The sequence below is a fragment of the Pygocentrus nattereri genome, chromosome 6 (assembly GCF_015220715.1).
Source record: "Pygocentrus nattereri isolate fPygNat1 chromosome 6, fPygNat1.pri, whole genome shotgun sequence".
Lineage (NCBI taxonomy): Eukaryota > Metazoa > Chordata > Actinopteri > Characiformes > Serrasalmidae > Pygocentrus > Pygocentrus nattereri.
In genome coordinates this window covers 22,712,788-22,740,172 of record NC_051216.1, presented here as the reverse complement: position 1 = coordinate 22,740,172, position 27,385 = coordinate 22,712,788, and the positions used below count along the sequence as shown (strand labels likewise).

General features: G+C 38.1%; 2 protein-coding genes and 1 long non-coding RNA gene across 10 annotated transcripts in view; 1 reads left to right on the top strand and 2 right to left on the bottom strand.

Moving 5' to 3' along the window:
- Positions 1–379: 379 nt before the first annotated feature.
- On the bottom strand, positions 380–23,578 carry tlk1a (tousled-like kinase 1a). 7 transcript variants are annotated; one of them, XM_017692390.2, is made up of 23 exons: positions 23,452–23,578; positions 23,107–23,243; positions 12,789–12,910; positions 12,215–12,286; positions 9,508–9,546; positions 8,295–8,370; positions 8,123–8,166; positions 7,719–7,814; positions 7,527–7,613; positions 7,296–7,388; positions 7,065–7,175; positions 6,583–6,719; positions 6,170–6,358; positions 5,872–5,938; positions 5,598–5,695; positions 4,501–4,582; positions 4,292–4,383; positions 3,628–3,717; positions 2,686–2,855; positions 2,452–2,587; positions 2,208–2,319; positions 1,895–2,002; positions 380–1,561 (listed from the first exon to the last, which is right to left on the bottom strand). In XM_017692390.2, the coding sequence occupies exons 2-23, from the start codon at positions 23,237–23,239 to the stop codon at positions 1,406–1,408; spliced, it is 2,310 nt and encodes a 769-aa protein (XP_017547879.2). In that variant the 5' UTR covers positions 23,240–23,243; positions 23,452–23,578; the 3' UTR covers positions 380–1,405. The 7 variants fall into 7 exon arrangements, with proteins under 7 accessions (XP_017547879.2, XP_017547878.2, XP_017547881.1 ...); XM_017692389.2 differs by having other exon boundaries at positions 23,107–23,246; positions 23,452–23,559; XM_017692392.2 differs by having other exon boundaries at positions 23,107–23,246; positions 23,403–23,527.
- LOC108424379 lies at positions 23,500–25,533 on the top strand. Its single transcript, XR_001857617.1, has 2 exons — positions 23,500–23,586; positions 25,373–25,533. It is a non-coding gene; the product is annotated as an uncharacterized LOC108424379 (long non-coding RNA).
- The window catches only part of mettl8 (methyltransferase like 8), a 16,269-nt gene continuing 14,172 nt past the window's right edge, over positions 25,289–27,385 (bottom strand). For both annotated transcript variants that reach the window (XM_017692397.2, XM_017692396.2), the window contains 2 exons: positions 25,888–25,953; positions 25,289–25,716 (listed from right to left, as the gene is read on the bottom strand). In XM_017692397.2, the coding sequence (XP_017547886.1) occupies positions 25,580–25,716; positions 25,888–25,953 (203 nt within the window). In that variant the 3' untranslated portion in view covers positions 25,289–25,579. The remainder of the gene's footprint in view (positions 25,717–25,887; positions 25,954–27,385) is intronic.

Here is a 27,385-nt window from a genome sequence, read left to right as displayed (position 1 = left end):
AAGTTTTACACTGAAAAGCAATAAGTAGGAAATGGTCACCAAGTACGAAATAGTCATTGTGGGTGTGCAAACTGTAACTCTATACATTTATATTAAATCTGGTATTTTTGGAGCATTTGTTAAATCACTCACAGCTAACAGCATTCATGTTTGCTGCTGCAGAATTCTGCTTGTGCCTTTGTAACATTGTCAATAGTGAGATGAGGCAAACTGTCAAAGGCAAAATTTAGTATTATCTTACAAAAGCAGTCTCTTTCTTCCTGAGCTGAAAACCACACATGGAGATTCAGGTGAACATGCGTGAAACATGCATCAGTATAAATGGTGATGAAGTAGAGCTGTAGTGTCCTGCAGTGTAACCGTATATCATTTCAGGCAATTTGTAATTTCCTGGCGTTTATTTTTATTTATTCTTTTAACAGAACTGTACAATTTGTACCCAAAGTAGTCCATACAGCCATTTTTTTTCTTTTTTTTTCCTCTTTTTTCTTAAAAAGCAACAACAAAGCAGCAAACACTCCAGGAAACCAAATTTACAAGGAAAAGGGCAAAAAAGAAGAAAAAAAAAGTTTAAATTTTTATACAGAATGAATCTGCTGAAATTTAATATCTGAAATTAAGGTCCTGTACAGCAAATATACATTAACTCTCTAGAAGGGATTCTTTATTTAATTTTTTTATCCTGCATAGGATTCTGTACATTGTTGTTTGTCTACATTTGGTTATTTTGTGCATTCAACATTAGTATGCTGCCTGGCCCTATTGTGACTCTACATGTCACAATGTATGCTATAATTACATTCTCATAGCTAACTGTAAAAAAAAAAAAAAAAAAAAAAAAAAAAAAAAAAAAAAAAAAAAAAACACTTTCCTCTAAAATCCAAAACATTACCGCAAAATTGCTGTGAAATCCTTGGAAACCTACAGTTTCAATGAACGTAGGTTTCTTTAGCAAATGCCTGATGGACAAGACATTTTATCAAGGCGGCCTGGCAGCAACATCATGAAATTTTCCATACAGTGGTTTGCCAGGTCTTCGCCTATCCCTTCAAGACAACTGCCACATTTAAAAAAAAAAAAAAAAAAAAAAAAGGATCACATTTCAAGGTACTTAGTAGCAGTGCTCTATAGAATCTTCAAAAGGCCATTATACTTCAAATACATTTACGTAACGCTGTGTTCATTCTTGCACCATGCCCCGTCTTCTCCTTTACACTTCACTTGGTCACAAACTCCACACTTGGTGCTGCCCAAAACCAAACTCAACCATCTTAATCCCCAATATCCACAACCTGAGGAGTCAAGTGTTCTTTTCCCCTGCTTGCTCAGCCTCTGCCTGGCTCCTGCAGTAGGGAGAGCAGGGATTTGCCAGCAGTACTTTCATTTAGGGAGCCAGTGAAGGTTGTCAGTAGGAGATGACACTGGAAGAGGCAGGGCTTGAAGCCAGGTTGCCCGAGGAACTAGAGCGTCTCATGTGGGGCAGCAGATAAGAGTCGCTTCCCAACTGATGCACATCAAAGCGATCCTCCTTTCTGTAGGCAAGACACCGCCGGATAAACGCCTGCCAACCACAAATAACACTCCTTGTTAGGCAAAAAAAAATAATAATGAAAAACACACAAATACCAGTTTTACCTGACAGTTTGCTGCAAACATGAAATAGGACATGCAAAAGCTGTGATAACTGCCATTTAAAATACCTAACTAATTTATTTCTGGTGGCAATAATGCTATGTTGTGAAAGGGGATACAAGTCATATCAGTCAGTTCTACATGTATAACACTAGAGGGCCACCTTGTAGCATTTCTGGAAAACAAAGAATTCCAAATACCACTTTACTACTAATTACTTTTGTTTATTATTTGACCACTAAAAAAAGTGAACCTCACTGACCTTTGCCTCGTTGCTTGCCACAGGCTTGACAGGGAACTGAACCTCGGTGGCTTTGAGAATAGTGTTTTCCTGCAGGATATCCTGCTGTGACTGGTTATGGCCAAATGGCTGAAACAGATCATTTTCATCGGCCTGTTAGCTCTTTATAAGGAGATGAAATAATATAATAATACAATGGAACAATTAAATCCGTAGTGGTCCTTACTGGGATACAACAAGTTTAAAACTTTTATTACAGTAAGTTTGGTCTTGCAGTTGACACATTCAATGGGAATATTCACAAGCTTTTTGCTAATCCATGGAGTCTACTTACCTTCCTTCCATAGAGGCACTGGAAAAAGATGACTCCCACAGACCAGACATCCACCTTGTTGGATATCTTTGGAGGTTCTTTACCGACAACAAAACATTCAGGAGGCAAGTACCTTGAAGACAAAACCATAAGATCTTAGACAGAGAATACACATGTTCCACAAAGCTGGACATGTGCAAAATGCAGAACTGAATATCTGTGCTAGTATTTTGAGTATATGCATATTAATGTGCGTCTCCTCTACCAGTAAGTTCCAGCTCCTTGCGATGTCAAGTCCATTCCGTCCACTCCGTAATTGTCATCGTCCATGATTTTAGATAAACCAAAGTCTGTGATCTTTATTTCTCCACATGCTGTTCCATCCACTAGCAATATATTCCCTGAAGAGAACAATATGGGCATAATAAACAAAGACCATCTATAACAATTTCAGTGTGTATACTGTTCGTAAAACAGAGTTTGTGTGCATTCCTCCTACCTGGTTTAAGATCATAGTGTATTATAGGAGGTTTGATCTCATTCAGGTATCTTAGTGCATTAACAATCTGCATGACAATTGAACGAGCCTCTTTCTCAGACATCAGCTTATGCTGTTTCAAGTAGAAATCCAAATCGTTGCCTTCACAGTATTCCAGAACCGTACAAAACCTACAAAGAAATAATGATAAACTAATTAACTCATTAATTAAACACAAACTTGCAGAATAAATGCAATAAACTAAATCATGTTTTGTCTCTTTCAAATATCTAACAGTAGGAAACCTAAGCAAAGGTTTTCATCTATAAATAGTCATACGGATGTAGCTCTTGACCCAGTTTCCAAAAAGCATCAGAGAGTTAAAGACTGTAGCCAAATAACGAATGATGCCCTGTTTACAGGGGTTATGCAAATAAAATCATACTATATTCAATTTACTGTTAGCTTATGACCCACTGATCAATATTAAAGTCAACGTGAATCAGAAATCTCAACATCATGACCGTCTCCATTTTACCGTGATGCATTTCTGAGTGAAACTCTTTAGGAAAGGCTTTGAGCTAGTTCGGTGTTTTTGCTCAGTGATGTGTGTGGGTGATGGGAGGGAGGAGGTGAAAAATGAGATAACTGGGTAATATAATTTTTCCTTACCAGCTGGTGTGGTGGCTGATGTAGCCAATTATCAGAAGATGGACTAAAGCCATTACATTTTGATGGAAGATTATGGCAAAATAAAAAACTTTTATTTTTTTTAAATGATGTGATACATGATAAAATAAATGTGACCAGGGACACACTTTAAAAAGGTAAACTTTAGATTACGAGTATCGTCACAATCTCAGGATAACACTGTTACAGCGTTTTTATAAACTGCTTCCATGGACACTCACTAGCTGGCATGATGGTATATACACATAATGACTAACACTGGGAAGTACTTACGTGTCCGTGTCCAGTGAGAAATAGTCATAAAGCTTGACTATCCGTGGATGATCCAGCTGCTTGTGTATTCTGTACTCTCTACAGGCATGTCTGAGAGAGAGAGAAAATTTGTTTGAGGATTGAGCAAGATCATGTAAGGGATGGAGAGGGTGAGAGAGGTTACCATGGGCAACAGAGCAGAGGTGAGCCCCAGGTAGGCAGACAGTCAGCCAGCCAGTCTGCCTAGACTAGATTTCCAGACATTTACAGCACAGTACAGAATACCAATCAGACTGGAAATACATTATTACACAGATCAATGCCTAAACCCACAAAGTGTTTTTTGTTTCATTGTTACAGAAATCACATCTCTCACCTGCCAGTTTTACCAGCCTCTGGATATCACAAAGTCCAATGTTTCTCAACCCAGTCAGATTATATTTTTCCTCTCAACACGGCTGAACTAGATAATCAAAATAATAAATACCTCATACACTTGTGCCAAAGACAGAAAATATACCCTAATTCGTCTTTTTCATCTTGTGAAGGGAAAAGGTCTGATTTTTATAATTATTTTTTAATGATAAAGCAGGTAACGGCAGACTGAAATTACACTTCCATAAACTCTCCTTGATGGCACCATTAATTTAAGATGGCACACAGAAGGGGGATCTTTTCAACATACTTGTGATAGTTCTCTTTCTTCTCCTCTCTCCAGTTTTTGTTGAGTTGATGAATTTTCACAGCTGCATACCGTTGTTCAATAAGGTCAAAAGCCTAAAAAAGCACCACAAAATACTTTAAATGAAACTTTAATATCTTGTATGTCATTCTCTCACATTTCTTCTCAAAACTCAGGTACTTATGCTGAAGAGGTTCATTGATTGACCATACCTTGTAAACTTCACTGAATCCTCCTCTTCCGAGTAAGTGTAAGAGCAGGTAGCGCTCATTCAGAGTTGGGTGGTCTTTGAACCTGAGGATGCCAGTTAAACAGAAGTCATGAGCTATCAGACAATTAATCACAATCCTGTATAAGAAAGGCTACAGAGACAGCCATGGCAAATCAACACCCACGTTTCAGTTACAAGGTGACAGGAGCAGACAGGGATTTTTTTTTTTTACGATAAGACAAAACCTTCTATGCAGTACATTTATTTGTTGAAGGTAACAGGTAGGTGTACCCAACAGGATTTTAGAAGCTAGGTAGGTATCTTTTTTGATCGGAAAGCTAAAATTAATAAGATTAGAATTCAGATGGAAATCAGTAAATGTATTTTAGTAGTTTAGTAATCGGTTTGTGTGGCTGCATTAGAGTGGCCAAAAACGGGCAATAAGTCTCTGAATTTTTAAGACCATTTTAAATATTTTAATACAAATGATGGCATTACTTGCATTTCTAATGAATGAAAGTGAAATATATTGGCTTAAAAATACATATTACACAGAACTTACAGGAATGCAAATATGATCCTGAGTAATGTCTGTCTTTTTAATGTCTGTCTGACTTTTTAGAATTTGTTTAAATTACTCAACACTACTATATGAATACAATGCGATGCCTGAATAGGAAGTTTCACCATCTCCCCGACTCAATCAAAACAGCTTTATAAAATAAAACAATGAGCTCACAATAGGAAAATCTTCCAGTCTAGAAAGGCATTAAATGTAGTAGGATAATAAAGTCCTATAAAGGATAATAAAGTCAATAAACATTTTTGAAGTGTTGGTATTGTTGAACTATAAATGTGGAATACATTATCATAGAGTTTTGCCAGTTGTAGAACTGTTCTTCATCCAGACAGAACTTTACAACTGTAAAATTATAAAAGGTCACAACTTTTTCATCCTCCTCAGAAGTGCTGCATGCATCCTTAATGTAGTGCTTATTATATGGAACAAGAAGTGCAACGACAGGCAGTATCCTGAAAGGCATAAATAATGACGCAGCTATGAAGAAGGCTCAGTGTCACCATGGAGACGGTACTCACTGAGAGCTGTCCTCGTTGTTTATTCTCTTCAGCTCACGGATGTGAAGGTTCCGCACTCTCTCCAAGCGTTCCAACTCGGCCTGGATCTCAGCCTCCTCCTACGACACAACCACAAACACCATCAATCATTCACTAACACACAGAGAACACTCAACACAGACCACAAGGAGGAAAAAGTTAATAGAAATACACTCTATTCGGTTGAAAAAAATGACATCAAGTATTAATAGCTGATCACTCCAAGACAGAGAATTTTGATTGTTAAGAACCTGACCTTCTTGAGATGGCCAAGACGGAGCTTGAAAATTTCCTCCTGCTCGTGATACTCAGCTAAAGTTAATCTGCAAACACACAGAGACATGCATTAGATTGTTTAAAGACCATAAAAGCTTAAAACAAATGTATTATGATCAGTAATTAATTAAAATACATGCTTTAATTTAATAATTTAATCTATATGGTTCAGTCTAGTCTACAAGTTTCATTTAATGAATATTGGCGGGGGGGGGGGGCATGGAAGAAAACCTACAGCAGAAACAAATGGGTCTACACTAGCAAATGCAGATACTCACAGCTGAGGTAGGCTGGGTTTAAGGAAGGGGTCGTTCTCTGCCCCATTGACGGCCTTGGTCTTGCGCTGCTTTGGCTCCGAGTTGGCATTAGGGGTTTGAGAGTTACTGGCTGAAGGGGGTTTTCTCTTGGCTAACAGCTTCCTTTGTCTCTCTATGTCCTCCCTCTGCTGGTTTATAGACTCCTGCTGCCTGCCGGACACACAAACAAGTAACACATTGAGGATCACAGAAGCGATACAGCATGAACAGTGCCGTCAATGTGTCAGAACTACATTAAGATCAAAAACACATCAAATAATATGTGATGGTAATAGTCTGGAGTGTAAGGACAAGCTGTTATACTGTTCAGTATTACTGATAATTTACTTTGGAAATAGAAAGACAAAAAAATTCAAATAAACAAAATAACTTACTTGACAAGGTTCTGGAAAGCATATCCATCTGTCCACTGCTCAGTAAAAGAGGCTCCGTGTCTTACAGTGGTGAAGTGTCCCAAGCGCAACCGGTCCTGCATGCTCTTCTCGCGACACGCCTGCTTCTCCTGGGTGCTCTGATATACCAATACACGCATATACACACACACACACACACACACACACACACACATGTACACACACACACAATAGCATACAATAGCACACTGAACATTCTATAGGATAGCCAATTCTATAGAAGAGATAAAATTAATAGGGAAGGTAGTATTTTGTGATGTGTCTGCCCCCATGAGATACACCACGGTGCACAAATCTTAGAAAGGCACCTCAGAAATGTATGTTTAAAAAGCTATTTATTTGGGCTGTAAGATTCTTTTTTCCTCAGAATAAGCTCAGGTTGGACATAGCAACAGACTCCAGCACAAAATTTCACCCTTTTGTAGGAAAACACCTTTCCTCACCTTTTCAATGAGAAGTTTCTTGCTCATAGTGATGCACTTGTTTAAGCGCTCCTTGTACTTTTCAAGTAGTTTCTGTTGTTCATCTATTTGTCTCCTGAGATCACAGTTTGCCTTTGGAGATGGAAAAAAGAAAACATATACATATAAAGCACATCTACCAAACAACAGAATTTCAAAAAAGACAGCATGAAAAAATACAGCAATGCTGCTTCTCAAATGTCCTTTGCTCACCCGTAACAAGTCATCTATCCTCCCTTCTTTCTTCTCCAGGTCCAGGTTCTTATTGCTCTCCAAGGCAGCCAGCTTTAGCACAGTTAGATCAGTCTGAGAACAGAGGAAATCACAGACATTTAACAAACTAATACTTAAAGGAAATGATGTAGAGATGCTCGGTTTACAAACCACTAGGACATGAAAGATTTAAAAACGAGATCTAAAGCATAGAGCAGTTTCTAGTCTAACCTGGATACTCTTTACAGCAAACTGCTTAGGGTGCATCATGTGGTCCCCAAAAGACAGACTGGTGGGTGATGAGCTGTTTTGCCTAACCTGAATCACAGGAGAATGAAAGGCACAACAGGCTTATAGAGACTATTCAATGAAGAAAAAAAAAGTACACAAGCAGAATGTATGTGCAAGACGTGTAAAACGTACACTAGATGCTGGTGCAGAGTGGGAATGTGAGTTCTGGGGAGAGCGAATGACTGGTGGTAAACCACGAACAGGACTGGACCCATTACCACCCTGTATCTAGAGCAAGAGTGAGGGACAGGGGGATAGGAAAGAAAGAGATGGAGGAAGAGGAGGGATGGAGTGAACGCTGTTATTTTTATAATAATCTCATTCACAGATAATATCACATTTTTATGGTATGTATTTGTATTTGTCTCCAGTGCACTGCATCACTTTATAATCGCAGGAGGAAAAAACAGCAAAGACAAACTGTTTGATTTTAATCAGTTCAAGTTTAAAGAGCGACAAGACACATTCAGGTATTTTCATATCATTCACATATCGTATTGTTCACTTTCAGTCAGCGAGTGATGAATGAGACTTACATCAAAATAGTCACTAATTTTGGTTCCCCGAACTATAGACTTCCCTAAAAAGAGAAAAATATGATGAGCCGAGCAGTGAAGGAATAAACATGTAAAAGAATACTTTATGGCATTGCAAGAAAGCAAGTTAGAAAAAAGTACATGAGAAAGCAAGAGAAAGAAAAAGATTTACCTTGGCTACTCTCTGACTGAATCTCAGCTTTTCTCTTTCTTCCTCTGGATGATTCAGAGTGCTTCTTTTCAGGGGTCTACAGTGCAGATCAGATTACAAAAGGGGATTACACACAATTATTCATCTAGTGCGTTCTAAATAATAAAACAAATGAGAACATTCTTCTTAGGCAGCACTGAGGGCTGGACAGTAATTGTACAAAAAGGCAAATATGCAGAACATCCTATAATCAATAAGCTTCCCACCATAAACATGAAATCCAGCTAGCTGAAGAATTTTAATAACTTTAAATACTTAATGACTCCTAACAAAACTACTGCTACTGCTGGACTAGTTTCTTTCTCTGCTGAATGGGGTGCAAACCCTGACAAAACAATGATACAGCACTGTTACACATGGAAATGAGACAATATTCAATTTCTCATAAATATACAAGGATTTCAACCATAACAGATGTCAACACAAGCATCACCAAAACACCTACAAATGGCCACAGAAAGGATCAAAAGGAACACTTTAAATCAAAGTAAAATGCTGACTGACAATACTAGCATTAACAACATAAACAAAAGAACGGTGCTCTGTGTGATGTATCTGCACCATTAGATTTGCAGCATTCAGATCTATACATTAAGAGGAACTGTATTGTTACACTCCATTACAAACAGGAGTAGGAGAAGGATGCAGCAATCCTACTCAGCAGAGACAAAGAGTGGCCAGCTGCCAGTACATCTTTGCATTCTGATCACCAAGGAGTTCACTCACTGCCTCAGCCTGAAAAATATCCTCAGCCCCACAAAACACATATTTCTTCAACATGAGGCAATAAGATACCATTTTGTGGAAAACTGCAGATCGCATGCAATCAGAGCACAGTGCTGCTTCCGTCTGTGAATATGCAAATGATGAATAAATGCAAATCTATTTATGGCCATAAAACAGGCTATTGCCAATATTCAGACAGGGAGAGGGTAAAGAAAACTAGCTTAAAATGTCAGTCTAACTACTTTTGACTGAATATTTATTACATTACATATATATTTGTCCATAAGTCAGATCAGGTCTCTCCTAACAGCACAGCATGTGATTAGTCTAGCTGAGATCGGAAGTTCCTACAATAGCTAAGAATGGAAGCCACAGTCCCTGCAGTAGTCACGAGACCCAAGACAAAGAGAGATGCAGAGAAAAGACCAAATGAAAGAGACTGACTTACTGAATATGCAGGAGAACTGCCTCTTTTCACATCAGAGCCCTATAGAGAGGCAGGGAGACATGGGCAGGGAGGAGAAAGGGGACAAGCAGAAGAGAAAAGAAAAGGGAGAAATAAGACATTAAAGAAAAACAGGTTCAGCAGAACAGACTACATGACCAAAGCCACTGTTTATAATTAGCCTTTAGTGACAGTGACTGAATGTCAGAGCGGTCTTAATGAGCGAGCTGGGCTGGTTATGGATGCACCACACACTCCTTGCTGGCATTTTTGGGTCACATATGGGCTCATGAGTCATGAAAACCCATGAAAATAAGATTACAATAATGTGAAATACATGCGATTGTATTTTGAAACCTTTTGAGGGCAAAACAGATTTGATATATTTAATTCACAATATTAACCACATATATACTTATGAAAATGATTTTCATATGTTTGTTAAATATGTCTTCTACAGGCCTGCAGGTCGTTATATAGCTTTCCGTTGACATTTTTATTTTTTTGATATTCTTCCCTATTTTTGGCTGTTTGGTAATGGCGATGTTATCATTTAAGCCTGTGCTCTGTAACTCCTCGTACAGCAAATTTTTTGCTACCATGTATTTTGTACATCTTTAACCTTTTCCTTCTGAAGGGATGTGCTGAAAAATGATTACATGTGTGACTGCTCCTCACTAAGGTATAAAATAGCAGAAATACATGTGGGCCAGTTAAGTGTAGGTGGGAAAAAGGGGGGAGCTGCTGCAGCACTCAAGCAGGGCTGGTTCTTATATAAGCTTAATTCTGTCATCAAAATTAAAATGTAAATCCGGTCATTGGGAACATCCTTCAACTGCATTCTATACCCATCTTCAATAACATAAGTAATGTATGTATTTATGAATGAATGAATGAAATATTATATATATATATATATATATATATATATATATATATATATATATATATATATATATATATATGGGGTTATGTATGATCTCCAAAATACTGAGTGATAGAAGCTGTGGGTAGAACAGCATATGGATAATTGGGTATATAACAAAACAAAATGAGACAAAATGGGACAAAATGAGACAAAGGCTAAAACCAACAAAGGCTAGGACTAGAGAGTTAGAACAGATTTTGGTTGTGGTGTACTAGGGTTGTAGGGTACTAGGGTTACACTAGGGTACTAGAGTATAATGGCTGGGTAATCCATGGTAGGTGATGTGGCTTGAAATTTAGACAGAAAGGGATGATGTATAAGAAAACAGACAATTAAGTCCATGTTCACTTCCGCTAACGTTATTAGCCTAGTAACATCATATTCCACCTCATACCTTTCAAACACATACCTCAGAAGTCTCATACACTAGCCACTGGCCAAATTTGGGTCAGATCTCAAGGACTCATGCCAAACCTTTCATATCACATGCTTTTCAATTCCCTGATATATTGTGAAGAACCAGCTGCACATTCTGAAATATCGAAGCCTTCATTATTTTTTATTTCAGACTTAAATCCACACTGATGTTGCATCACATGATGTCGCATGGAGTCCAGATCTGCAAGACCACCAAATATTAGCTGGCACAAAGGCTCCCAAAAAGTACTGAATATTTTATCTATGTCATGTTATGTCATACGTATCTGAAAATATCACTGGCCAAAAAGAATAGGATACAGCTATGGATCAGAAAGGAAAGCAAGTAAACTGGAAAAAAGCATGGGATAATGTAATTCGGGCTTCACATAAGCCCAATTATCAATTCATCCATATGAAAATCTGCCACACAGCTTATCTAACATCCATGGTTAGACACCTAATGGGTCCTCAACCTCAACTCAAATACACACACAAATACCAGAAGGAACAGAAACTGTATACTAAATGACAAAATTTTTTGTCCCATAAAAGCATTGAATTATGATACACAGCAATAGTGTGTACTGGCTTCAGTATTCATGTATTTAATAGTAGCGTATTATCAGTGGCATTTCTAGTATCATTTGTTGCACACGCCGGTGTACTGCTTCTGTGTATTAAGTGTAGTGTTAGCACTGTGGGTTGCTGTGCGTCTGTGGGAGTGTTGTGACAGGTGTGCGTGGTGATTGAGAGTGTAACTGCTCCATCATTAGTGTGCATGGTGACGTATGGGGGCATCTGTGTGCCTGACATCTGCACACAATCAGCAGCTCCAGCCAGCACAGGACACGAGAGAGCTTTATATGCCCCTCAGTCTCTCTCTCTCCTTTTGGGTTGCCTTCTTGGTTCTTTCCACATTTTTCCCCCCCATTTGTTGTTTCACACCCGCCCCTACACACATCTCTCTCACACGTTTTCTCTCCTGCATCACCATCTTACCAATCTCTCTCTCCCTCATGTACTATCTAACAATCTGGTTTTCTTTAGCTCTCACTCTCTCTGATATATGGCACAAGCAGGTGCACTATGCAGGGGGCAGGAGGGGGAGGGTTGCAGACAGCGCTCTTAATGTCTGTGAGTCTCTATGTGCGTGTGCATGCGCATGTGTTGGGGTGGTGCTTAGCAATGCTTAGGTTTAAGTCTGGGAGGTAAACACAGATGCAAGCTCACTAATCAGCCATGAGCCGAACCACACATGCATGCACAGCAACATAGCATACAAATTTGAGGTAAACTCTAAAGCTATGACTTTGCTCATTAAATGCAAATATGCACATAGGAAAGAAAGAAAGCAGAACATACCTCTGATTCTTTATCACTGGAAGACCCCAGGCTGCCAAAGCTATGATTTGAACATTCGTTGTTTGTTAAGCCCTGAAAAAAGAAGATTGCATAATTCATATACAGATTCACACACACACCACCACAAACCAGTAGACTGGAGGAGACAGAAAGGAGGTCTAACACATTGCATCAATACAACAGGTGTTGATTACGAATTAATGACATCCCTACAGAACAGCACTAGGCAAGCGGATAGAGCCTACTGAGGGAGAACAGAAAAGCCACGAAAAGGAGAATCTTTCACTGGATACATTCATCTCTCAGTTGGCCTCTACTGAGATTATTTGAAGGCTGTCTGCTTGAAAAGTACTTGAAATTTCTTAAAATGCCATATATCTCTTTTAAAGCTCAGAAGCTTCCTCTCATTAGCTCATCTCTTTCACAAGTAATCCACTAAGACACTGCAGAGGTGACAGAAGTGTAGGTGGAACTGCTGCCATTTTGCTTTTCACCCATACAGGTTGTATCAGGGAGGAGAGAGCAAAAAAGCAAAATATAGAGTGTATGGATTCTAGGTCACTCTACCACTCACTTTGGTTCCTCCACTAGTGCTACCAGTACTGCCCCCTGTACTGCCACTGACTCCTCCCATGAAGCGCGCCTCTAGGAGCTCCTGCCGGCGTGGGTCCAGACTGTGCAGCTCCGCCATAGCACCTGAGAACACATACATAAACACACAGTATGAGCTTTACTCACTTAACAATACGAAGGGCAAGCTGAGAATAAGATACACATAGGCTTATATACTTTTTTTTTTAAACTTGTGAGCTCGTCACTGTTCATATTAAGCATGATTTATCATATCATACCATTTAAAATACATGAATTCTAGAAATACAGCAGAGTATGCAACAGTAAGGCGTTACAGTTTGATATCATCATATGATAACTTAGATGCAAAACCCATCACGGTCTTACACTACTAAATAAATTTAACACTAATGATTTATTGCAAGGTGAGATTTCTATGTGCAAAATACTGTGTTTTGGTTCTCATTGGGTTAAATTTGGGGAATTGAGCACTGAAGGAAAAATAAAAAAAGGGAGATCGATTTTTCTGTAAAATCTCTTTTCCCAATGACATCCTGTTGTCTGTTGTCATAAGATAAAACAAACTGGCCAGTAGCCATGTGAGTGAAGTTGTGCACTAAGCTTTAAAAAAAAAATGTGAATCATAAAATCATAAAATAATTGTGAGATACATTACGTGATTACTAGCTAACTTCACTAAAAGCTGGACTCAATAAATCAATCAGTTGCACATTTGCAAAGTTGTTTTTTCATTTTTTTTGGTAGTACCCTTGTGTGATATTATTAACTTGCCGCACGTGTTTACAACAGATGTGACAGACTACCACTGCTCTGTTGTCCCAAGTCCCCTGTGTGTGTGAAAATTAGTTTTTCAGGAAAGTCAAGAGGGAAGAGGTCATGAATAAAAAAGGGGTTGAGAAACAACGGTTTAAGGAATTATAACTTCTAAACAGGAGTGGATGGAAATGCATTTTGATCTGTATTTTGAAGAAACCAACAGTGGGGCAACTGTCCATCATTGTGACAACCTGTAAAAACATGATGCAGCAACAACCCTAGTCAAGGAACAGAAGGAAAAAGCATTGTGATTTCTGATTTATGTGAAACAGAAATTCTGTATTGTATTTTAAACTGAAACAATGTATCAGGGAGGATCTCCTCTCTACCAGGGAGTTTTTAACACAACGGCAGATGCAGATGTTGATATTCATTTTCCCTGTCCACTGGTGCAGAGTGACATATCAAAAATAAATAAACAGATAGATAGATAGATAGATAGATAAATAGATTTATATACATATTAATTTGTGATATGTATCACAAATCAGAGCAACAATGTATATGTAGTTCTAAACATATTTCTATATTGTACAAATATCAGAACATGGCATTAGTGAGGGCATTAGGTGTGCAGTCACGGGTGGTTGACTGCTTTCCACATGGAAATGAAGTCTCTGACTTCTCTAAAATATGGCTGTGAAGCACTTCTTCCTGTGCAGCCAATTTTACCACAACTAATGAATATCCTGTCAAATGAACGGTTATCTGTTGCGCATACAGCAATGTTAAAATATAATGGTTTTTGTATCAACACACAAACAAAGGGAGACAACATATTTCCTCCTGTTTACCAATCCCCTAGGTTACTTACACACCCCTACCCCATACAGATATAGACACACACCTCAACAGAGCTGGGAGCCTAGGGATTTCATGATGGCACCATGCCCATAACAACTGATGAACTAGCCCCAAGAGATCACACCCTTCATTACTCAAACATATAATACTGCTATAGCTGAACATTACTGACCTCTCACAGGACTTATCTTTATCACTGGCACACTATCAGACCTTTAAGAGTTACCAGAGTTAATAATGTTATAAGAAGAGCTCTATGAAGAAATACATCAATGACATTACTTCAGTGTTTCACCACAGTCCTGGTTCTCATCATTTATTGTGATGAAATTTTGTTACATGTTTAGGCAAGACAAAGCTTGGTTAATCTAAAACATATAGGATAGGCTGGGGTTCACTGAAACAAATGCAACTACAAGAGAGTCTAAAAATATGTATTGTGGAAGCAGATTTCTGTTGTTGGGTGAGGAAGGCTAGTCTTCTTGCAATGAAACAGCTCAGCAAATTGAAACACATGCACATTTGAAATGACATTTGAACAGAAATAACACTGCGTCCACTTTGTCGTTTTGTAGGATTCTTTTCCTCTTTTAACATCGACATTTCTGTTACTCTTACTCCATCTACCACTTGGTCTAACTCCCTTCCTCTGAAGCCCAGGGTTCAATCAGCCCCTCAGGCATAGAGGTCTGGATGTAGCCGTGAGGATCCTCCAGGCTACACAGAGCTGGCAATCTCCTCAGGGTCTGCCCTGCTGCCATCATCTTTCTCTAATGAGCCGCCATCACGGCTCTACAGGACCCACAATTGTAGGAGGTCAGTGCAAGATTACATTGAGCCAGTGCCACTGGAATGAACACTGTAGAAGCTAAATTTGTTCTTTGTGAACATAATTACTTATCTTGTATTCATCAGACTACTTATATTTCTTTAGATTTTGTATAGTACGTGAATACTGTAATGTTTGTTGCACAAAACGTCTAAACAAACAAGCTGTACTGTACACTTGCATAGCAACACACTGAAATATTGACAGACATTAAAGACTTCTACACAATAAAAATTATATTACAAAAGGTGTATGAATCAAATTAAATAAGCAAGCTTACTAGCTCACCGATGGTGCTTAACTAAAATGGTACTATGTACTGAAATGTACTAACGGATAACGCAGACACAATAAGGCCTGTTTGATTGAATTTAAAGCAGTACAGTATGTGAAATTTGTTGTTTCCAGTGATGCTACATGAAGTCCATCACTATGCTGATCTATCTATACTATCCAGCCCCAAGAATCCATTAAGAAACACTGGTTCACAATTCTTTCACCATTTCCTTCTGCCCTCACCTCAACCAGATAATCAAGGAACAAAACAGTGCGGTCTCTCAGACTATCCCCACTAGATCTGCACTCCACTGGGACACGCTCCAACTGGCTCCCTCAGGTCCCTCCAAGATACCACCAGAAGCATCAAAAACAAACTGCTCTTACCACTTAAGAGGAAGTTGCAATTACAGAGGTGAAAGCTTAAGATTTTAAAGGCTTAATAAGGCATGATAAACTTTATTAAAATGTTATGAAGCCTCAGCACGTGGAAGGCACACTGATGTAAAAGTCTGCAATGTCTGTGCACAGCAGCAAAGCTCATGAAGACTTGCTAAAGATATTCACACAAAGCTCACAAAAGGCTGAAAATCATGCCGCAACATCAGATTACTCTCTTTTCATGCTGCACCAAGTCTTTAAAGTGGCTTTGGATATTTCTGTCTAGAACAAAAAAACTGTAGCTCTTTTAACTTGAGTGTAGCATTTTGGTATCAAAACAACTGTATCTCATTTGGAATGTGAATGTTGATGCCAAAAAATTTAATGCTTGGAAATGGTTAGCATTTATTATACATCAGATTTTTTAATAACTCATTTTTTTCTCAAAAGAAAACAAAATAAACCACACAGCACAATGTGATTTATGCAACTTCTGATTACATCCAATGCAAAACCAAATTTTGGCAACATGAACAACCCCCCACAAAAAAAACACAAAAATAATAATAATAATGATAAACTACAATTGAAATGCAACTGAAGTACAAAAAAAATTAAAAATTCACAAAACATAGACAAAAACACAAAGATATTGACACTTAAAGGGAAAGAAAAGTGGAATTCTATCTAAAATGTGGTATTGCGTGGTGATGGATCATCCTGATGAACAGTAAGAACGAACACAGAAACACAGTGACAATACCCCACAGTGAAAGTGGCAGAGTAGGAGAGTGCACACATAGAACAGAATAGAATTATAAAACACTGGTCTTTCCTCATGTATTACTTAGCCCAAACAAGAGGTTGGCAGCTAGCATCATTAAGCCCTCTTTAGTCTTTAACTTCATTTGACTCTACAGTAGATTATTCCCATAAAGCATTTAAGCTCTGTACACTCAGCTGCTTAATGCATGGTTCTGTCTCACAGAAAGAACAGCAGCACTATTAACCACTCATTTTACACACACAGCTGAAAAAAGAGCAGCAGAAACAACATGGCTTGGCTCCTTCATTCTGGAAGGGAACAGGTGAAGAAAAAGGGCAGCGAATGCAAAAGGGAAGAAAGAAGCAGAGAGAGGCGCAGAGAGAGAGAGAGGCGCAGAGAGAGAGAGAGAGAGAGAGAGGCGCAGAGAGAGAGAGAGAGAGAGAGAGAGAGAGAGAGAGAGAGAGAGAGAGAGAGAGAGAGAGAGAGAGAGAGAGAGAGACCCCCTGAGACACAAAGGATCAGGTAGTACAGAAGGGACTAGGACAGCCAAGATGAATGCCAGCAGGGCTCATTTGTGGAGAGAGGGGTGAAATAGATGTGCCGCTCTACGCTACTCCTAGTCTAGGCAACATTCTCAGAAAACATTAAAAAAAGGCCTACAACTGCCACAAAAACAACAGCATATCATTTAGATGTTATATAAAGCCGATGCAATATATTGTAGGCTATTGTCGGTGGTCCCTCAACCAAAACGTACAAATGTCTAATAGGCAAAATAAAAATGAAAAACACTGACGGATCACATTACATTATTAAACATGTAAGCGAAAAATATTTTCAACATTTAAACATTCCTCTAGTGTGTTTTATTTCTGTCTTAAGAACACAAGAACAGAGCCCCCAGTGATGTAGTGCAGCACAGCATTAGCAGTTGAAGGAGAAGCAGCTAGAGGATATTTCAGACTGGAGCAGAGTGTAACCTGAGAAATGTCATGTAACACACATGATGTAGTCCAGTAAATAACATTCTGCCAAATAATGATGCAAGGCTTCACTTTGAAAACATGTACAATACCTGCTTGACACATTTTCCAGTGATGACTCCTTTCGAAATATTGGAGCAGAACAAAGAGCCATTATGATCAGGTAAATGCAGTAAAGTAAAGGCTGAGCCCAAAGCTACAAAGCAAAGCAACACTTAATATTTTATCTTCAGATAAATTCAAAAATTGTGTGTGGTCTCTATGCATTATTATAACTATAACCATCTCAGAAAAGAAAAGGCAGTTTCAAGCGTGCAGGACAAGACTGTATTCTTCACTCAGCACTGTTTACGCTTTTAAAACTCTTCCTATTCTACAGTGTTGTGAATGTCATAAAAGTTGTTTTCCAGACTGATTCTCTCCAGATCTCCAATCTTCTCCGCCAGTCAATCAACTAACTTTCAAAAGTAAGAAAATAACAAATGCTTGATCAAAAAAAAAAAAAAAAAAAAAAAAAAAAAAAAAAAAAAAAAAAAAAAAAAAGATAATTCAACTGAAACATTTGTGTACAACTGGCACTCCTCAGAAAAGTCAGTTACTCAATCTATTCTACAAAATCTGGATTGCACAGGCTGTCTAATTGCAGGGGCCTTTTCTGGTTTTTGACATTGACTAGCATATTTTACAGTCTCAATATACCATTAATGAACAGAAACTTAGACTACAGGTATTCATGCAAGAACAGTAAGGATGTGCATGAGTACACGAATACTCAAGTTAATTCCCAAAGCCAAGAATTTAAAAACAAAAATCACTTTTCAAGTATTGGCTACATCAAAAAAAACACTTTTGGTTTGAAGAGGGCTGTGAAGTGTGACAGTTTGCTGTGTTTAAGACACCTGCTGCCTCATCTGATGGGGCTTATTTTTGAATAGCAAAACATACTTCAAAATGTTCACCTCTGTTTGCTGTGCTTCCTTCATGCTACTTTTTTTAGTATGCTAGCACCAGTGCACCAGTTTATGTTTGTGTATTGAGAGTAAGAATTACGATGTTAACATCTGCTAAAGCCCTTTTTGTTCACATAAGAGTTAACCATCCATATATCCATCCATCCATCCATTATCTAAGCCGCTTCTCCGTCAGGGTCGCGGGGTAAGAGTTAACCAGAGATCGGTTAATTAATTTACAGATACTTGTCAATTAGTCTGAATACTAGCCACTATACACTTTCCTAGAGCAAACTATCATTTTTAAACATATAAGAGAATAAGAGAAATAACAGAAATGAAAGGACACGTATTGATTGTTATGTTTGAAAATAAATTTGATGAAATAGCATTTATATTAGCAAAATATTGAGACTGTAACCCTAGCCCTCTCGTTTGAGTGTGCACCTTAGGTCCCTCCACTCTCCTCTTCTACCATGACAGCGGTTTCTATGAAAGAATACAAATGAGAGCCCCAAGAAAGACACAAAGAGTGATACAATTTTAAGTTTCTTTGCACTGATTCAAATTTTTACCTTTCATTTTTTTTATTATAAAACTGATTTCAAACAAACAGAAAATCTATTATATCTATTACCAAAAAGTGCATCTTGTTGTGAGGTAGTAAATGACAATAAATATTCAGTAAACATGCAGAATCTGACAGATACATGGCCAGATAAGGTCGTATTGTGAAAAACTCACTAGTAGCTGCACAAATAACACAAATTTACACAAAGGGAAATTTTTTCAGCTAAAATACAACATGGTCTAGCCAGAGTCATAATAAATACAGCGTTATTTAGCAAACATCGCATGCAGCAATTTACATTGCCATGTCTTTACTGATCAAAATGTTTAAATTCATCAATGGAAAAACAGTAAACGATGACCACAAACATCTCAAGATGAAGCCTCAAATGGTGACTGTAAGCACTTGATTTTTTAATTAGATCACATAATCCATATTACATGTTATCTGTTACAACCCCCTGAAGTGTTAAGTTTGATGTGCCATACCAAACAGAAAAACACCCAAATTCTGCGATCCGTTCTAAAAAGGATTCTGTTCAAGTTCAGCACTGCTTAATGAAAGGTCTGAGGACCGAATAAGAAATGTTATATGAAAGGAATTTGAAACAATTTCTAAAGAATATGGCCATCCTTCAGCCAGAAGGTAAGCTATGTTGGTACTCTTTCATTCTACAAACATTGTACAGCAAGGCTTTGTGGTAATCTTTAAACCACTAACAATGAAACACATGTGAAACCTGTGAAACTAAAATGCCTCTCTTGCACATTATGATTATGTCCCTGTTCATGAGTCTGCCATAAGACAAACAGAAAAGGAGTGGTGTTTATGGGAGGTTACAACAGAGAAAACCACCAAAAAAAAAACCTTGCTGCCCATCTCCAGTTTTCTAAGATTGCTGAAATTTTACACAGCACTACTGTAATGACACTCCATGAAGAAAAGATGGTTGGTCACAAAACATAAAAAAATGACCCATAACACAGTAATAAATAAACAATAGAAAGCCATTCCATATTCTAGGAGCCTTACCAGAGTCATGTCAAATGAAACAGGCCATTTAAGCAAAACTCCCACAAAAAAAGAGGAGTGAAACAGTTGTGCATAAGATGAACCAAAATGTCCTAAACAGGCACCACTAGTTGCTAAGCATAAGCTAAACATAAGCACTCTCATGTTTTTCCATGAATTACCATGATTGTATAAACCATTATGCAACACAGATATGGCACTGTGAAACGTGCTGAGTGACAAACAACAGTGTCTTTATTACTTATGACATAGATCAACATCAAATCATGTTAAGAGTCATTGATGTAGAGTTCATAAACTTTTCCTTACAACTGTAGAAAGGCATTTCAATGCATTTGTAGATCTCACTGCTGCAAAGAGAAAATGTAAGAGCAAATAAAATGTGCAATGTGCTGCTGTTAAATACATTTCATCTACAGCAGATTGTGGATTGGTGTGCCATATGTAAAAGATATACTGACTACGTGGAAGTACTAACTGTAAACGATGTAGTAAAGAGCTTGGCCACAGAGCCTAGCCGCATCTCTGTAGCCAACACTCTGCTATAGCTGACATTCTGCAGCACCGTCTGGCTGGCAGCAGTCCTTTAAACCAGACTTAGCCCACACTCTCTATGGAGCATGAGGAGCCAACATGGACGCCCCAAACACTAAGCCTGAAACAAAATGGCAGTGCAAAGATCAGCAGTGTTATCAGGCCTGAGGACAAACTGGCTGAAGATGGAGGAGAGGGTCATCATAAGAGTTAATGGCAGAAAAAGCTGAGGAGAAGGTGAATCTGCTTACAGCAGCTTCACAGTGCAATAGTGCAGCAGGGAGGACATCCTTCAAGAGTGATAAATTATTCAATCAGCTTTCAAAACAATTGGTGATTGGGGGAGCCAACTGGTGAAAAAAAAAGTGTAGCCTGGTAAGGTCATTTAGGCTATATAATTTACATTTATATGGTTCCCTTAATAACAACTACATACATACATACATGCATACACACGCACACACACATACATTACATTATATATATATATATATATATATATATATATATATATATATATATATATACACACATACATACATACACACACACACACACACACATACATACATACACACACACACACACACACATATATATATATATATATATATATATATATATATATATATATATATATATATATATATAAAAATATATATAAATAAAAAAAATAAAAGACCCATCACTAGGTGAACACTGGAGTACAAGAATAGTAATCCCTCCACCCCCTCTGGTTAGGAGGCATCATTTCCTTGACATTCTGCATAGGTTTTCGGCATGCACACAGGCACCAATTTTAAGCCCCTGCACAGGGAAGCAGTTGAACCCTTAGAATGCAGGGATGTCATTTTAGCTCTCTATGCACTTCAGCAGAGCTGTGTCCCCACCTGTTTATGGCAGACACATAAGACTTTTATATTAAAATACACTTTCTGCTGTACACTGCGTCTTTAGCTACTCTTCGACACAAAATGGCCATGGCTGTGAAACAGGCAAAATTATGCCCCAATATTTTTTCGCACCTCATAATACAAAATAAAAATAATTACATAGCAACAACAATTACGGGACTACTTTTTAGCCCCCCTTTTTTGGAAAACGCAGTATTTGTAAATTTATCAGCACAATGCCAGCAAAACCAGAGGTAAACTCCCCAAAGAAGTAACATCTAAACCACTACATCACTGAAGTCCCTGTAGGGTATAATAAACACAACCCTTGTCACAAATCCCTGCCTCTTTAGTTCAGTATATTTCGAGAGGTCTCTAAAGTTACAGAGATATGCTATTAATCGTCCAAAGGCATAGCATCCACTGATTACACAGCAACACCACTGCAATATAGGTAAGTGCAATTAAAAAAAAACAACACCGGCACACAGCAACTGATCCAACTGATAGGGAGGAGACACGTCAGTCAGTTTACAATGACACAAGTTGAAAATCTGTGAATCTCGCAGCAGAACAACAAGTGCGAGATAAATGTCACAAACAAGTGTAGGGCTCTGTCTTAATGCTTATTAATGCCTTCTGCCAAAGAAAAAGTGTACTACCGGTATCTGTGAAACTGTTTTTCCAAAGCAACACCCATGTCTCCATGACGGTGCTTAGTAGCATGACACTCCATGTGTAACGAGCATGCACAATACAATTTGCTCCCTGCAACTGAAAAAGTGTCATCTGGACTCCGTGCCAAAAATGCTGAGGAGAATATGAGTGATATGAAGCAGCCACCGCTGACTATAGTAGTAGTAATAATAAATACTAATAGTAATAATAATAACAACAACAACAATAATAATAATAATAATATAGTCATCAAGTCGATTTTCCACAACGAAAAAGTTGTACTGGATACATCGGATAAAACTCTCGGCAAAACAACCACAGGTCCTCCATGATGTCAAAAGACCCGACCCTTTTTTCTATCAGACATCTTTGCTAGCAAATTCAAGCTGGAGAAACTAACGTTAATCTGACTGTTTCCAAGTGTGACTCTTGTTCGGAAGCGGTTAAAACTACAAGCAAATGATCCGATTTCAATTTTCGTTCGAGTGCAAAACCCAGCCTAACTAAGAAGACTGACCAATAAAGCGTTGTTCACGGCCGGTTGGTGGTTTTTACTTGATAGTCCACATCAAGCAGACACCTCTAGTAGCTGCACTGTACTACAGTATATCTGGCTAGCGTGCTAACGAGCTAACCAAGCTAGCCCTGATAGAACAAGCCACCAACCACGGCCTCGGCATAACTCGACTCGGGACAGGATTTCTCACCAACACCACCACGCTCAGCCAAACACTTCAGCGAAAATTAAAGCCCGAACATGGAGGAATAAAATAAACGTACAATACCTTCCTTGGCCTTAAAGAGTGGCGCGCTGTGTTGCTGAGAAAGCAACCCCGGTGTTGGGGACGTGGAGAGCTGGGACCAAGATGGCGTCCCCTCCAAACTTCCACCACTTCCACTGTTACTTTGGACACTCATCAAGCTACTTTTGGGAACGACAAAGCAAACAAAAAAATCAGGCGTCGACGGCGACGAATCGGGTTTTTTTTACAGCAAATACCTACAGCGATGACAAAAAACATTCGTGCATATGTTTTATATTTTTGCCTTTTTTTGTAAAATTAACATTTTGGACACAAACCTTCATCGCCCTGCACTGCGTCTACTGCCTCGTACAGAGACTGACTGACCTGAGAAGCTCCAGAGCTGCTCCAGCCTCCGTGCTGGAAACGATATGGCGAAGATTAGCAGCAGCTCGGCTGAACAACGATACTGATGATGAAAAGGCCAAAAGGAGGCTCTCCGAAAATCCGTGACGTAACATTGTAAACATCTCTTACATCACATACTGTAATTGATATATCCAAAATATGTAAGTGACTTGGCTAATATTTTCCTATGATCTATTCTGGACAGAAAATTGCACCCCATTCAACAAATAAGTATAATAACTTGCAACACCAAGCAATACATGATTTAAATTTAATAAATAAATATTTGATTTCATTTTCTAGATATGCAATTTAATTTTAAAAATGGTCATTGTAAAGAAAATTAAATTTGCTGCCCCTCTGAACAGTAAACAGTAGTTTTACTACATGAGGTCACACATTTACACATCATTGCTGCTAGAGAACTACCATATATTACTTCATATTGTTAAAGCTTTAAAATTAAACTGGCACATGTGATCCTGGATTGCTTAAAATAGGTTTAAGGAGTTAAACTTAGGGAAACCACAATTCCAAAATTAGAACTTCCATTTAAGCTGAGTAATCTTTGCCATCGTCAGAATACATGTAGTAAATAATAACACCAGCTTAGCAATATATGAACTAAACAAGTAAAACACTGATGAAACATGGTCAGGAAGGCAGTTTGGTGTGGTAAACGGCAGCACACGAAAAAGTATTTGGAATGTAGCAGAAAAAGGCATGCACAAAACGGTTCTTTTAGTTTTTGTAGTATATCTGCAGCATGGCTTAGGCCTAGCAAACTCAAGCTACAGAAACTAACATTAATCTAAATTTCCAAGTATGATCATTGTTCAGAAACAGTTGAAACTACATGCAAATGATTGTATTTTGGGGTTTAACCCCTTAAAATTCCAGGCAAATTAAGTCTTATTATTCAGTAACTACAGGAACTTCAATGCAAAATGGCTGAGCTACTCTTAGGTTACAGAAGTGTGTAACAAAACTTTGGGCATGCCAGTGGGTCCTGGCCATTGAAGAGGTCAAATGTACATGCCTCTTCATCTGCCCACCCCCCACCCCCTTAAAAAAAAATAACTAAGAAAATTTAATGCAAGACTGAATATTCAGTAACTTAAAAAAGTTGTAACTTGAATTTTCAGTTAGTTATAGGAAAAACATGGGATAAAATTGTACTATTGTTTAAACCAGACATGTCATACTGGGGACCTTCCAGGCCAAAGTGCTGTAAAGATTAGCATTTAAACTCATTTGAACTCAAACCTAATTTGCTGATGAGCTGAATCAGGTGTGCTTAAGGAGGCAGCATACTGATGTATGTGTTTTGGCTCGCAAGGACTAGACCCTGATACATTTAGTTTTGACTATCATTGCATAGCAACAATACACTGACAAAATACTGCATAATGGAAAAGTAACAAATTTGCACTGACCCCTGAATAAATACTTTGCTTCCACAATAACTGTAAATGTCCAATAAAAATGAGCATTCAATAACTAATCAACTCATATTTCTGCAGATTCCTAGCAAGAGCTTCTGTAAACGCTTTTCAGTTAGGTGAGCTGACGTCTGAAGTTTTATTACAAACACTTCACTGGTTAACAGGTAATAAATGAATAATACCACTATTAAAATAAATTGTAGCTTTTCATCTACCAGAAAATAAAACATAACAGCATGTCAAAGTTTCGAGGCTACACAGACATGTACTCTCATCTTAAAGCAGCAGCTTTTCCTGAATCAATCATCTGTACCTCATTACAATCTTTTACTATTATTTTTATCAATATCTTCATTCACATAAGACAAACAGGTTTTACAAAAATTCTGTTTATTAAAAGATCCCATTTTGATATTTTCATTTCTTTGACTTTTAAAAGTATCATCTTGTCGTAGGTTTTTCAGTTAATGTCAACTCCTACAACACCCACCAGGAGACATCAAGAAATTACAGAGGAAGCTACAAGAGATGTCAGTACTTTCATCATAGACATGTTCTTCTGTGCTGCAAATGGCATGTTTCCATTAAAGTCACCACAGTGGTCCTCTTTTTGTGAATGTTGGGTGGTCCATGCTCTACAGAGGCCGTGTTGTCAGCATATTTCATGGTTTCCGATACTTGCTCTGCATCCAAACTCTGTGCATCACTATTTTCTTTCCTCGGTTCACCTGTAGCCTCCTGTCCTCCAGGTTCTGAAGCTCCTCCAAACCCGCGTTAGTAAACAACTGATGGACCTCGTCTGTGGAAACAACAAAGATTTTCTAATCACATGAGTAGACAGAGTGGGCTTGAAAGGAATCAGTAATTAAAAAAGCACTCTTGCTGTCCAGTAGTAATTTCAGGTAATTCTAATGCAGCAGTCTTCACACATTCCTTCATTTTACATTTCAAAACACAATTTTCAATTTACCTTTAGTAAAGAAATATACACAGGTTCCGTCTTGTCGTGTGTAGAAATTTTCTGACAAACACTGACCTGCAAAGGCCGAAAAAATCATAGCTGTAAAACTGTAGTTGTAATCTTAGATCTGAACCTCATTCAATTAGATTATGGCTTTGTGACACCTGAAATGACTAAATGCATCATGAAGTCAGAAATTGGACCACAATTATATTTGATTATTTAAGCAAGACAGTGAGTTATTAAAATGAATACAGAATTCATACAGTCCCCTTCACAATTACTAGCACCCCTGGTAATAATAAGTAAAAAGGTAAATACGAAATTCACTTTCTGGTTAATTAGTTTAATCTCACACTGAAAAATCCAACCTTTAATTAATTACATTTATTCTGAGATTAAAAACAAACCCTCATCAAGAATGTTTTTTTTTAAACAAAACCACATGCCACAATTATTAGCAGCCCTAGAAATTCTTAGAAACAAATAATAACTGAAGCATTTTCTTCATTTATATTTTACTTTAAGTCAGAATTCAGTTCATGAAGGCATTACTAAATAGCTGAGCTGGATCAGGTATGTTTAATGAAGCAGTTTAAGTATGCAGTTCACAAGGAGTGGATGCTGACACATGTGCTTTCAGCTGATAAGAGTGTCTAGTAACAGTAAACCATGACTTCCTGTTTCACTGGGGTATATATATGTGGTGACAAAAGTACATAAGTACATTTGACATAAGTCAAATTTCCTTAGTCATTCTTCACCATGGTAAAGACAAGAGAACACACAATTCAAATAAGAGAGAAGTGTATTGACCCTCATAAGTCAGGGAATGGCTGAAAAAATAACTACTCATCTGAAAACGCCCATATCTACAGATCAATTGGAACTGTGACAAATTTGTCTGGTACAAGAACACAAGTTTATTTTGTCCCTATACACAGTGAGGAAGATGGTAAAAGAGGCAAAAAAAAAACAATTCCTAAGGATCACTGTTGGAGAGCTACAGAAAAAAGTAGCATCTTGGGGTCACCAAGTCCCCAAAATTACCATCAGATGCCACCATGCCAACAGTATTTGGAAGGCATGGCAGGAAAAAGCCTTTCCTGTCATCTAACCACAAACATATGCACCTGGAGCTTAAATTAGCTTGAAACTAAAAATGAGTCATCACAAGATCTTCTTGGAGGACAGTGATCCAAAACATACATCCAGATCAACACAAAAATGGTTTACTGAACACAAAATCAAGCGTCTGCCACTGTTAACCAGTCCACTGATCTAAGCCCCTTAGAAAACCTGTGGGGTGAGCTAAAGTGGAGAGTGCACAAAAGAGGACTTAGGACCCTGGACAGAATCTGGAGAGATTCTGTGAAGAGGAATATCTCAAATTCCCTGCTCTGTGTTCTCCAACTTTATAAGATGTTATAGAAGAAGACTAAGTGCTGTTGGATTAGCATAGGGAGGTTGTACAAAGTATTAAATGCAGGGGTGCTTTTTGTTAAAA

Excerpts from the sequence above, each read along its gene's own strand:
- tlk1a (XM_017692390.2), bottom strand. The coding sequence starts at position 23,239 with ATGAGTGTCCAAAGTAACAGTGGAAGTGGTGGAAGTTTGGAGGGGACG. Across the intron at positions 5,696-5,871 it reads GTCTTGGCCATCTCAAGAAG|GAGGAGGCTGAGATCCAGGC; the intron begins GTCAGGTTCTTA and ends GTTGTGTCGTAG. Across the intron at positions 2,003-2,207 it reads AGTGCCTCTATGGAAGGAAG|CCATTTGGCCATAACCAGTC; the intron begins GTAAGTAGACTC and ends GATCTGTTTCAG.